The 12,573-nt window shown below is 43.8% G+C and overlaps 1 protein-coding gene across 9 annotated transcripts in view; it reads left to right on the forward strand.

The window, feature by feature from the left end:
- The window catches only part of PPP2R2B (protein phosphatase 2 regulatory subunit Bbeta), a 689,017-nt gene extending 677,621 nt beyond the window's left edge, over nucleotides 1-11,396 (forward strand). For all 9 annotated transcript variants that reach the window (XM_082454200.1, XM_082454205.1, XM_082454201.1 and 6 more), the window contains 3 exons: nucleotides 556-725; nucleotides 7,948-8,039; nucleotides 10,662-11,396. In XM_082454200.1, coding sequence (XP_082310326.1) covers nucleotides 556-725; nucleotides 7,948-8,039; nucleotides 10,662-10,941 — 542 coding nt within the window. In that variant the 3' untranslated portion in view covers nucleotides 10,942-11,396. The remainder of the gene's footprint in view (nucleotides 1-555; nucleotides 726-7,947; nucleotides 8,040-10,661) is intronic.
- Nucleotides 11,397-12,573: the final 1,177 nt, after the last annotated feature.

Genomic DNA, 12,573 nt, shown 5'->3' on the forward strand with positions numbered 1-12,573 from the left:
GAATAAGTAATGGGGAGTAACTGCTAATGGGAATGGAGTTGTGGGTTTTTTACGAGGGATGAGGTAATGAAAATGTCCCAAATTGAGACTTTGTTTATGGTTGCATGATTATGTGATTATACTAAAAAAAACCCCACCAAACTATAAAATTTAGATGAGTAAATTTTATGGTATGTGAATTATATCTCAAAAAAAGGCATAAACAAAATTTTTAAGTGTGTAAGATGACTACAGGTTATAGTATACACAGTGATACCCAGCAACCATGGGGAAAAGTGAAAGAGTCAGATACATAGATCTGGAGCTTGTGAACCGTCAGTGCCAGATCTGTGGATGTGACAAGTCCCATGGGAGTTCTTCCGTGAGAAACAAAATATGGAAACCAGTGACAGCTTGTTCTGCTGCCAGGGAGCTGACAGTTCTGTTAGCAACTTATATTCTACAGATTCCAGCCCTACTCCAGGTTAGACTGTTGGCTTTCTAGCTGGCCCAAACACGTTAGCATCAGCTGATAAGGATGTACTAAATTTGTTTTGTTTTGCTTTTGTTCTGCAGTTTTTGAAGAGCCGGAAGATCCAAGCAACAGGTCGTTTTTCTCTGAAATCATCTCTTCGATTTCGGATGTGAAGTTCAGCCACAGTGGGAGGTATATCATGACCAGAGACTATCTGACGGTCAAAGTTTGGGATCTCAACATGGAAAACCGCCCCATCGAGACTTACCAGGTACAGACCACCACCCACTAATACGTAGATTGGGCACTTCTTCAAGGGTTCCAGATCAGCCCCTGCCTGCAAAGGCTTACAAAGCAGAAGAATAAAAGACATGTTGAGCCAGTTAAACATCCAGAAATAGCAGGTAGACAGTTCAGTGTAAGTCTGGATAGATCTAGCCTAGAGGAAAGGTCAGGAACCACGCCCTGAGGCCCCAGTGTTTACAGGCTGGGAAGAGGAAATGGATTTGGCAAGAGAGACTGGAGAAAGTGCCAGTGAGGTAGGACAGAAACTGAGAGGAGCCCTGGAAGCCAAGTGAAGAAACTGTCTCGAGGAGGAAGAAGTCACCAACTGCCGAATGCTGTTGCTGGGTCAAGGAAGGACTGAGAAATGGCCAATTGGATTTAGTAACATGGAGATTACCAGGCACCTTAATGAAAGAGTTGTAGGTGAAGTGGTAGGAATGAATGTCTGATTGGAGTGGGTTCAAGAGAGACTGTAACTAGAGGATGGGAAACGTAGTGAAATTTTTTTTTAATTTATTTGTTTATTTATTTTTGGCTGCTTTGGGTCTTCGTTGCTGCGCGGGCTTCCTCTAGTTGCAGCGAGTGGGGGGCTACTCTTCTTTGCGGTGCACAGGCTTCTCATTGCAGTGGCTTCTCTCGTTGCGGAGCATGGGCTCTAGGCACGCGGGCTTTAGTAGTTGTGGCACACGGGCTTAGTTGCTCTGTGCCATGTGGGATCTTCCCGGACCAGGGCTTGAACCCCTGTGCCCTTCATTGGCAGGCAGATTCTTAACTACTGAGCCACCAGGGAAGCCCTGTAGTGAAATTTTGAAAGAGATTTTGTTCTGAAGAGGAATAGAGAAATGGGGTAGTAGCTGGAATGGAATGCAGGATTGAGGAAGTCATCACAGCTTGTTTTATGCTGATAGGATGATAGGAGTAAGCCCATAGAGAGGGAGATAATTAAATGAAGCAGTCAACTTCTCAAGGGAATAGATTCCATTGCAGAATTGGACTTAGATGAGGTGGGCAAGTCATCCATCAAAGGAAAGAGAAAAGAGTAAATAGCTACAGATGCAGTAGGTTTGTCAATTTTTTGATGGGAACATACAGATGGTTTCTTCTTATTGCTTCTATTTTCCAGTAAAATAAGAAGCAAGGTCATTAGCTGAGTGAGAAGGAAAAGTGTAAAACTCATCTAAGAGAGTGAATTGACTAGGGCAGTATGGTAGGGTTGCTCAGGGATCCACTTGAGGTTTATATTATTGATTTAAAGTGAGACTAATCTGTGTGATTGTGTGTTTTTTCCCAGGCACATTCACCTGCTTGGTACAGGTAAGGAAGAGCAGAAAGTTAGATTTAACCAGTGATGGGGTTTTGCCAAGGAAGTACAATGGAAGGAGGGAGAAAAGCAAGTTTGTTGAAGGTATCTATTAAGGGAGTGATTAATTGATTGGAATGATGGTTGGCTGAATCTAAGGTAGGTAAGAAAGGGAATGAAGAATTGATAGAATCAAGATACTAAAGGGCATGAACTAAAATGATGATAGGAAGTAGCAATAGAGTGATACTTATGCAACAAATACAGTTACAGTAATGACAAGGCTCATAATATGACCCAGAAAGCAAAGGACAAAACGCACTGAAAATGATGAGGCCAAGTAACCAAGAGTGAGTCCAGAGTATTCGAATCGCTAAGAATGATGGCAGGGATGGCGATGGAAGAGAGATTGAGGCGCTAGAGTGGCTTCCAGGAATGGGGTAGAGGGGCTGAGAACTGTCGATGACTGCAAGAAGGATGGGTAGCAGGAAGTCATGTTGGATGGCATGACTTGGAAGGAGCTGAGGACCCGAGACAGGAATAGGTTGTCCTGAGCAGCACGGAGCCCACCCACCTTGGCACATGAGGGCAGAAGTCCAGCCGCCACGTGAGTGGCCTCAGGAGAAGCAGGAAACGTTGAGAGAGGAGGTTGAGGACACTGAGGACGTTGATGGCTGACTGTGATGCTGTAAAAAGGTTTGGGAGCCAGAATTCAAGACCACAAATGTGGTCGAAGTAGTTTGGTTACCCCTGTGTGTTTGCGTTCTCATTGTCCCCCACATGCTGCCCTCAGGCTCCCGCTCACAGCCCTCATCTTCAGCACAGGGCTAGAGCAAACAGGAGTGTCCCCTTCCAGCTGCGCAGTCAAACCATCTGGTGTTACATCCCTTAGTACAAAAGAGATGGCAGTGGGAACTAGAACCTGAGAGGGGGTGATATTGACAGGGGTGTGGCCCGCTGGAGAGCCATGCTTAGAGAAAAGTAGATTAGGCTACACAGTGGGGAGAGCAATTACTACTTCTATTTTAGGGAAAGACTTTTAGAACAAAGCTAGCTAGCTGTGACGTGAAATCATCAGCATTTTAAGATCATGGTTCTCAAACCATGTTTACCTAGTAGTAGACGTAGAAATGTTTGTAGAACACTGAGAAAGAGCTCTCATAGCCCATTATTGAAATTAAATATTACAAAAATTATTTAACTTATTTTAGATGACATATTTCAAAGCAATTTAGTTAAGTGTATATACCGTATCAGATGGTAATATAGTATATCAAACTGAGTGAGTGAGTGTCTGGAACACTGTTGAAAAAATTGTAAGGACTGGTCCAGTGGGAAGGAATTCCATCATCAATTACTACTGCCTTCCCTGGGCAGGGAGACAGGTGATACTCTTTTGTATCTTATCTTCAGACATCCATCAACTGATCTCAAGCATGTTTCTAGGAATAAGAAGCTGTAGACTTAAGTATGATGAGCTATGTTCACGTTTTCCTATAGAACAGGGGTTGACAAACTGTGACCCGTGGAGCCAAATCCAGCCCCCCATCTGTTTTTGTAAAAGCAGTTTTATTGAAATACAGCCACCCCTGATCATTTACCTATTATCTATGGCTGTTTTCATGCCACAATGGCAGAGTTGGGTCGTCATGACAGAAACTGTATAGCTCACAAAGCCTAAAATATTTACTGTCTGATCCTTTACAGGAAAAGTTTGTCAACCCCTGAAATAGAAGAACAAAGCAACAGAGTTTAATCGTGCTAGACCTCACAGTGGTCTATCAACTATACAATAGCAGGCTCCCACAAGTACATGATTTGAGAAGCACTGCATTGGGAGACTCGGCTTAGTGTCAAGAAGGCCATCCCCAAGCTCATAGGAACATAGCATAGAAACAATATTTGCAACATGAAGAGAGAAGCATCAAATAGGACCACGAGTCTTAAGTTTTCCCTTACTCTGCTCTCTAGATGTTTGTTTCTCATGTCTGTATCTTACCTTTTTCTCTCTCTCCTCTGATGGAAAAAAGTCCATCTTCTCTGCCTAAGATTTTTTTTTTTACAACAGAATATATGTGCAACATACCTTCATAGTATAATAGATCATCTTTTCCTGTAGAGGCCCTCAGTTGGAGGTAGTCAGGAACTTCCCAGAACTGCTCCATACTGTTGGTAGGAATGTAAACAGGTACAGCCACTATGGAGAACAGTCTGAAGGTTCCTTAAAAAACTAAAAATAGAGTTACCATATGATCTGTCAATCCCACTCTCGGGAATATATCCAGAGAAAACCGTAATATGAAAAGATACATGCACCCCAGTGTTCACCACAGCACTATTTACAATAGCCAAGACATGGAAGTGACCTAAATGTCCATCATCTGTCGATGATGAATGGATAAAGAAGATGTGATACATATATATAATGGAATATCAATAAGCCTAAAAAAGAATGAAATAATGCCATTTGCAGCAACATGGATGGACCTAGAGATTATCATACTAAGTGAAGTAAGTCAGAAAGAGAAAGACAAATATCATATGATATCACTTATGTGGGGAGTCTAAAATATGACACAAATGAACTTATCTACAAAACAGAAACAGACTCCAGAGAACAGACCTGTGGTTGCTAAGGGGGAGAGGGAGTGGGGGAGGGATGGATTGAGAGTTTGGGATTGACATATACACACGGTACTATATATAAGATAGATAACCAGCACGGACCTACTGTATAGCACAGGGAACTCTACTCCATACCATGTAATAACCTATATGGGAAAAGAATCTGAAAAAAAAATTATATATATGTGTGTATAACGGAATCACTTTGCTATACACCTGAAATTAACACATTTTAAATCAGCTAAACTTAAAAAAAAAAAGGTGCATCAAATAAATAAATAATAAAAAGGTCTCAGGAAAATAATGAAAAAAAAAGTGCTCCATAACAGATGCAAGGAAGCAGTAGGGGGAGATAAGACTGAAAATAAGATCTATTTTGCCTGTCTTTTTCCTCCAAAAAGTAGGAGATCTGGAGTACGAGTATAATAAATTTGGCTCCCATTGCCCACTGCACTAATTCCATCTTGACATCCTTCCCCTTCAGAAGCCCCACTCCTCTTCTTCCTCTATTACACAGAACTTGGGAGCAAGTCAATGATAAAATCAAGAAAAGGCAAGAATCAGGCTTGCTTTCTAGACAAGAGAGGTCAGGGTCCTCCAACCATCAGAAGAAAAGTTCGACCCCCGATTTATGCCCTTACCTCTACCATCTCTTTCTTCCAAGGAGATACTCTGTGCTGATTTGGGAGAGGGGGAATTATAGTCAAGACCAGACTTAGGCAAACCATGACTCAGAGGCCAATCCTGTCTGCCACCTATCTATCTTTGTAAATAAAATTTTATTGGAACACAACTCCCACTCATTTGTTTATGTATTATAGCTGCTTTTGCATGACAAGGGTAGAGTTGGGTGGTTGCTATATGGCCCACAAAGTATAATTATTTACTATCTGGGCCTTGATAGAAAAAGTTTGTCAAGACCTGGAATCAGCTCTCTCTTTGTCCCAGGACTCTGTTCTGCTTTGCTCAAGGATTCTTGATGATAACTAGAGATCTTCAACAAGCAGAAATGGCCCTACAAACAAAATCGCCTTCCAGATCAGATCTGAGCCACTTCCAATATGCACAAAAGGTGGAGGAAGGGAAGGACAATGATTTAATTTATAGCAGAGTTCCCAAGCTCAAGACACAAGCCTCGCCCTTACATACCATTACCTAACAAAGCCAAAAGCCCAGCTGCAGATGGATTCTCTTGTCACTACAGCACTGAAGCAAATACCCTGACAAGGCCCAGAACTATTTGTTTGGGAACAAGAGAGTAAAGGTGGAGGAAATTAATTTGCAGACTTAGAAATCCTTACACTGTCCAAATAACTCAGAGAGCTTTTCAAATACCCAGAACATCTAATGGAACAAGGAATGAATCTGACCTCATTCCTCTGCCCAGTGCTAAGCACACAGCTGAGCCTCTGAGCTCAGCATCCAACAGAACTCTGGGGTCAAGGGAGGAGAGGGGCCCAGGCTGCAGGAAAAGGGAGAGTGAACCATCAGTGTCCATCGAAACAAAGTCAAACAGTGCTTTTCATAACGTCCCTCTGCCTTCACCCAATTTTAGCTCCCTCTTGGTCTCACCTCAGTTCCTTATCACAGCTCCTGTCTAGGACTGAGACCCCACGTAAGGCGAGGCCAATGAGGCAGAGCCAGTGGGAGGTAGATTGCTAGAGAAGGCAAGAGTGTGTGTGTGCTCCAGAACCCAGATCCCGGGTTCACTTCCCATTCTATCATTTCCTTTCCTGTGTGATCTCTGACAAACTGTGTCCTACCCGGTACTTCATCCTCTGTTAAAGCGAAGAGAATGACAACACCTACATCCTAAGATGATGTTAGAGATGAAATAAGATTCTATGGCTAAAGCGCCTGGCTAATAATAACAAGCTGGCATATTATGTATCTGTTATAATTACCAGTCCCTATGACAGAGCTCAGGAAGAATTCAAAATTGCACCCAGATTACTACCCTCCAAGCCCTAATCCTCTGCCTATTTGCCATCTTCACCTGAGATGCTGAATGCAGCTGGAGAAAAACACCCAACCGTGCTGACCAGGTGCATTTAAAATTCACATCCAACAACTTCAAGCGGCCCTCAGCGCCTTCCAGAAACCCTGCACTGTTTCCCAAGCACCCCCTCCCCTTCCTCACTCTCAGCTGATAACCTTGCTTCTTATTTCACTGAAAAATAGAAACAGGAGAAATCTGCTGCATACTCCAGGGCTGCACCATGCACATCACATCAGAGTCTACTGGATGAGCTCCCTTTGCATAGCCATCTCCAAATTATAGATCCCAGAAATGAACATGGCAACTCCATCTTTCCACTTGCTCAAGAGAAAGATGCAGGAGCCCTCTTTGACTCCTGTTTTCCTCTCCACACTTCACAGTGGATCCATCCCCAAGTCCTATCATCAGCTCTCCTTCCAAACACGTCGAGAATCTGACCACCTCCCACCACTGCCCGCTCTGGTCCAAGCCGTCATCTATCAATCACCCAGGTTCTACCTAGCCTCCCTGGCTTTGGCCCTGCAGGCTTACACTCTGTCACGACACAGCAGGCTCAGGATCCTTCCTGTGAAGTCTGTTCACATCACTCAGAGTAAGGGGCCTACGGGACCTGGTCAGCACACGCTGAGGCCTCCAGGACTCCTGCCTCTGGGCCTTTGCATTTGCTGTTCCCCATGCTTGGAAAGCCTTTCCCCCAGATACCACTGAGGTGCATTCATTTCCTTCAGGCTTCTGCTCCAATGCCACCTTCTCAGGTGAACCCTTGACTACTCACCCTGTATAAAATAATATTCCCACTCCCTTTTTCCATGTTTTTTCCTCTATATTTTTATCACCATCTAAAATATCTTATATATTTACTTGGTTATACGGTCTCTTCCCCAACACTAGGAGGAAAGCACCCCAGGGGTATTCTGTTCACAGCTCTCTCCCAACCACATAGCAGGCATTCAATAAATATTTGTCGAATAAAAGGCTGAATGAACGGGGTCCTCTAAATCAGCTTAGAAAATGGGAATCTCCCGCTTAATGGGCCCTGCTCTCTGCCGCCATCTATGTACGTGAGCTTGTTTAATCCACACTAGCCATGTAAGCAGCTCACTAACCCATCTTAATGTCCCAAGGCTGAAAAGGGCCACACCTGGGTTCAGATCTGAGCCCATCTGATTCAAGCCACATTTACACTGAAAGAATTAACAGTTCACATCCAAAGAGGAGCTTCACACAGAGAAATCATTTTTAAAAATAATAACACCCTCTTAATGTGTCCTCCCCCCCAACCAGGTTCACGACTACCTCCGCAGCAAGCTGTGCTCCCTCTACGAAAATGACTGCATTTTTGATAAATTTGAATGTGTGTGGAATGGGTCAGACAGGTAAGAAAGGTCTGTGTGGCTGGGAACTTTCCAAAGGTGGTCCCTCTCCTTGTGAAGGCCCTGGGCTGTGTATCCTAAGCGGGGTGCAACCAAAGGGAGATCAAAATCGGCCCCGAGGCCTGGCAGAGATGCACTGTGGGGACCACTGGATGACCCTTGAGGCAGGTCTGGAAAGGAGGGAGGGATGAGTGAGACCCTTGACTCCTCTTTCAGGACTGGCTCAGGTGACCACTTAAGCTCAAGAAAATCCTACCTTGTACACACAAGACACTCCCAGAGCTGGGTCAACATGCCTAAAATGAAGCTCCACCAGCAAATTTCCAGCATGAATAGTTCAGATGACTGCAGAGTGTGCTTTCTAGATGGAAAATTATTCCTTGAAGCTGCCAGTATAGACCTGGCCAAAGGCCCTGGAGGTTCATTAACCGAATTCTACTCGGCCTCCTTTATCACATGTCCTGAAAGTGATTTATGACTGTTTTAAGGCCTTTGATTTCAACAGTACTTCCTATTACCTCCCCATAGTTTCTTTTTGGTTTGACATATATTACAGATGACTCTCTGATTTCCAGGAGAAGTAAGCACAGGCTACCAGGGGCTGTTCCCCAATGAAGGCGGCACCAGCAGTAGTGCTTGGAAGCAGGGAAATTCTATCACGGCAAAGCACTCAGAGAATCGAGCTCTTAGTGAGCACAGGCTCTCTCTCTGTGACCCTTGTTGGGTTTTTTTTTTTTTGTCAGTGATCCAAAATCAGCCTTCCACTTAGCAGGCCTGGAAGGAATCACCACATGGCAGAGGACGCATGTCACACTGCCCAGTTGGTAGAGGGCAGAGGGCAGAGCAACTGTGACATATTAACAAAGGCCCTCGAGGGGAAAAGAAGCTAGCCCAGCCCTATTATTTTATTTCTTTTCACTTACAGCTGTCATTTATTCATTGTTTATTAAGAATAGGGCTTTTTGTAATATTTGTGGTTGTTATTGTTCCAGTTTCCCTCCTATCTTAACCAAGATTCAAAAACTGTACTTACTAGGTACTTTCACACACATCATGTTTTTTAATCCCGACCACAGTCCATCAAGATTGTTTTCACCATCCCCATTTTCCAGTTGAGGAAACTGAGGCTCAGCCAGATAAAGTAATCTGCCCAAGCTCATGAACTAGTAAGCAGTAGAGACAAGAGGAAGAGTTTGAATCCTAAAATCAACATGCTTTCCACCGCATTACAGTTTCTTTCCATAACTGAGAAAATGTTATTCTTGGTCCAGATAAGGTTGAGATTATTTTCCCAGAAAAGACTTTCTCTTACTGTTTAAAAACAAGTCGGGTCATGGTGAGGGAAGCAAAGGTCAGTGCATGGGAAGCAGTGAGGCCAAGTGGCTGAATGCTTGTGCCCCGGAGTCCGGCAGATGTGGGCTGGAGACCTGACTTGGCTACTTCTTAGATGTGTGACACTGTACAAGTCACTCACTTTTCCTCCTGTGTAAATCCCTTACATGGGATGAAGGAAGAGTAAATGAAGTCTGGGGTAAAGCACTCAGCACCCTGCCTGATTGATGAGGTAATAAGAGCTCGCTCTATGACAGAAACACACATTTCACAGCATCCGTTTCCTGGGCCAGCATAACAAAATCTAACCCTTGGTTAATTTCTTGGACAGCTAACAAAGTACCCAAAAGCTCAGCCCCTTGGCTGTAGCCCAGTCTTGTCGGTTTTCCTTCACCTTTCTCCAACCCCAGATGAGACGCTGTGTTCTCCCATCCTAACCTGCCACTCAGAGCCTCACCCACAAACAAGGCCACGCCCACCTCTCCAGGGGACAGCCATAATGGGACGCTACTTGATATCTTTCCCTCAGCCTGTCATCTTGTCCAAACTGTCACCGTTAAAGAGTCAGTCCATTGCTTCTGGAAGGCTCTGGCATTCACTGCTCTCTTAATCAATTGTAGATATGCCTGAGAATGGATAACTCTTGTAGAAAGGTAGACACCATCTGTCAGTCCCCTCAAAGGCTTATTTCCTTATCCTGCATCCTTTCAAAATTGAATTTTTGTTTACTCCCTTCCCGAGTGAGACCATGATGGCACCTCATTTTTCGGAAAAGGCTGAATTTAGATCTAGTTCTTAGCAGGGGGAGGAAACATGCTGGCATGTGTGCTGTGCTGCCAGCATCCCTCCTGCGGTGCTGATGCAAGAAAGCCTTAGCGGTCGGGCAACACAGAGTCCCTCCTACTGTAACCGTGCTTTACATGTACACAGTACAATGACGGTTGTTTTCAGTATTCCTACTCTCATAACTTCACTCCAGCCTCCGAATCCTGATGTGAGGGAGGTGGGCTGGGATCATTAAAACCCCTGGACTCGTTTATGGAGCCCAAGAACCAAAAGGAATCTCTTGGTAAATAACAAGGAGGGTTATCACGATCCTTCACCCAGCCAAAGAGTTTGTTGCTATTAGTGATTCCAAAGAAACTCAACAGTCACGCTACAAAGCCTGTTGCAGTTTTTGGTCTCTTGTTTGTTTCTCATGTGCCGTAAGCTGGCCACATTGTGGTGTCGTTTGCTCTAGAAAGCCTTTGTCTGTAGCACTCAGTCACTGCCTTTTTCCTCTGTGCCTTGCAGTGTCATCATGACGGGCTCCTACAACAACTTCTTCAGGATGTTTGACCGAAACACCAAGCGCGATGTGACCCTTGAGGCCTCGAGGGAAAACAGCAAACCCCGAGCTATCTTAAAACCGCGCAAAGTGTGCGTGGGGGGCAAGCGGAGAAAAGACGAGATCAGTGTCGACAGTCTGGACTTTAGCAAAAAGATCTTGCATACAGCTTGGCATCCTTCAGAAAATATTATAGCAGTGGCGGCTACAAATAACCTATATATATTCCAGGACAAGGTTAACTAGGAGGACAAGTTATTACTTAATAATCTCACATACTGAATACTAGTCGAACACGTTTTTAAATGTTTCTTTGGGTGTTCATTTGCTGCATCGACTCTAATTATTTCCCTCTGCAGGAAACAAATGGAATAGAAGTCCACGGAGTCCAACCTTCCCAAATCCCCAGTTCTAAGAAACTTTTGTCAAACCCAACAGGTTCTGGGACACTTCTGTTTAGAATTGAGAGCTGCCAGCTAACAGTAATTCTTCCATAGCTGACTTGAATTTCTGATGCTTTTATTGCCCCGTTTTCTCTGGTGGGTCCAGTGTTTTGTTTCTAGGTGTCTGCTGAGATAAAATGAGGTCGTCTGTAGTATTTAAAGAGAAAAGAAAGAGATACGTTTTTTTTTTTAATTAAGCAACTCCATTTGATGATGATTGAAAAAAAATTCAACGAAAAATAAACACCGTTTACTCTACTCTTAGAGAAATTCTCCTTGTTTTGTGAAAAATCAGAACCAGTCAGCATCTCCTGCCCCTACAGCACTTTTTTTTTTTTCCATTTTCCATTTTCCATTTTCTTTTTCACAGTTTCATTTGAACCAGAGATTTATTTCACAAGGCTGCAAAGAGGATGCAGAATGGGAAGGGAAAAGGGCCACATCAGCACTGCTATATTCTTTTCTTGTAAGCGCCATAGAAACAGCCTGAGAATTTGGCTAGGAAACACCATGAATGCTTCAGGGGACATAAAGAGAACACTTCGCTTCTCAGAGTTATCTTGGCAAGGCCATGTGCGGCCAGATTCCATCTGCTGCTTTGTTACTCTTGCTTTTTGTTATTTTAAATGGCTCCATATAATCCTCTACTTACATGTTCCTTGGCTTTTTCCCTTCAACCTTTTCCAGCTTATTTATTCCATTGACTTCTGTCTAAAGGCCGAGTCCTGGTTGTTTATTATCTGGCATTCTAAATGCAACAGTAAGTTGGAGGCCATGGCACCACCCCTGGCTCCCCGAGAAAGTGGGTCTTCAAAGCAGCCCCCTCCCCTCTTCCTGGGTTTTGTAACCAAAAGTAACAATCCATCAATCTCCACTGTAGCTAGAACAAAAATGGCCAATAAAAAAACGCTGCTTTGTAAAGGCTAATCAAGTACTTCTAATCCACCCTAAGCTCACCATCTAGAAAAACAGACCAGAGGGTTCTCCTCCTACAAAAATGGAATATGGGGGAATCAAGAAACTTTGACATCAAAGTAAAGTCTGCTTGAAACTGGGGAGGCTGGTTCATCCTTCCCCCCCCCACCCCCGTTGAGGATTCAGACATATAACTTCCAGAAGGTCTCCTGTGACGCACCTCTGGGAAAGAGACTAAATGAATTCAAAAGACAGAGAAATTTGAAACGGAGGCTCACGGAGGAGGTGGGAGGTACTCAAAGCCGGGCCTGGGCTCAGTGTCTCCATTCCTGTCACCGTGACTCATTTCCCCAGACTTGCATTTAGTGAAATGGCTTGACATGAGAATTTTCCTTTTAAAGAGAAATTTTCTTTCGCTTTGTATATTTATTAGAAGTCCCAACGTTCAAATGTAATTTGTTTTGGAAGAGGGAAAAATAGTGAAAGAACCATCTTTCAATTCTAAGCTACTATCCATTTA

The sequence above is a fragment of the Balaenoptera physalus genome (genome assembly GCF_965194825.1).
Source record: "Balaenoptera physalus genome assembly, chromosome: 3".
NCBI classification, from domain to species: Eukaryota; Metazoa; Chordata; class Mammalia; order Artiodactyla; family Balaenopteridae; genus Balaenoptera; species Balaenoptera physalus.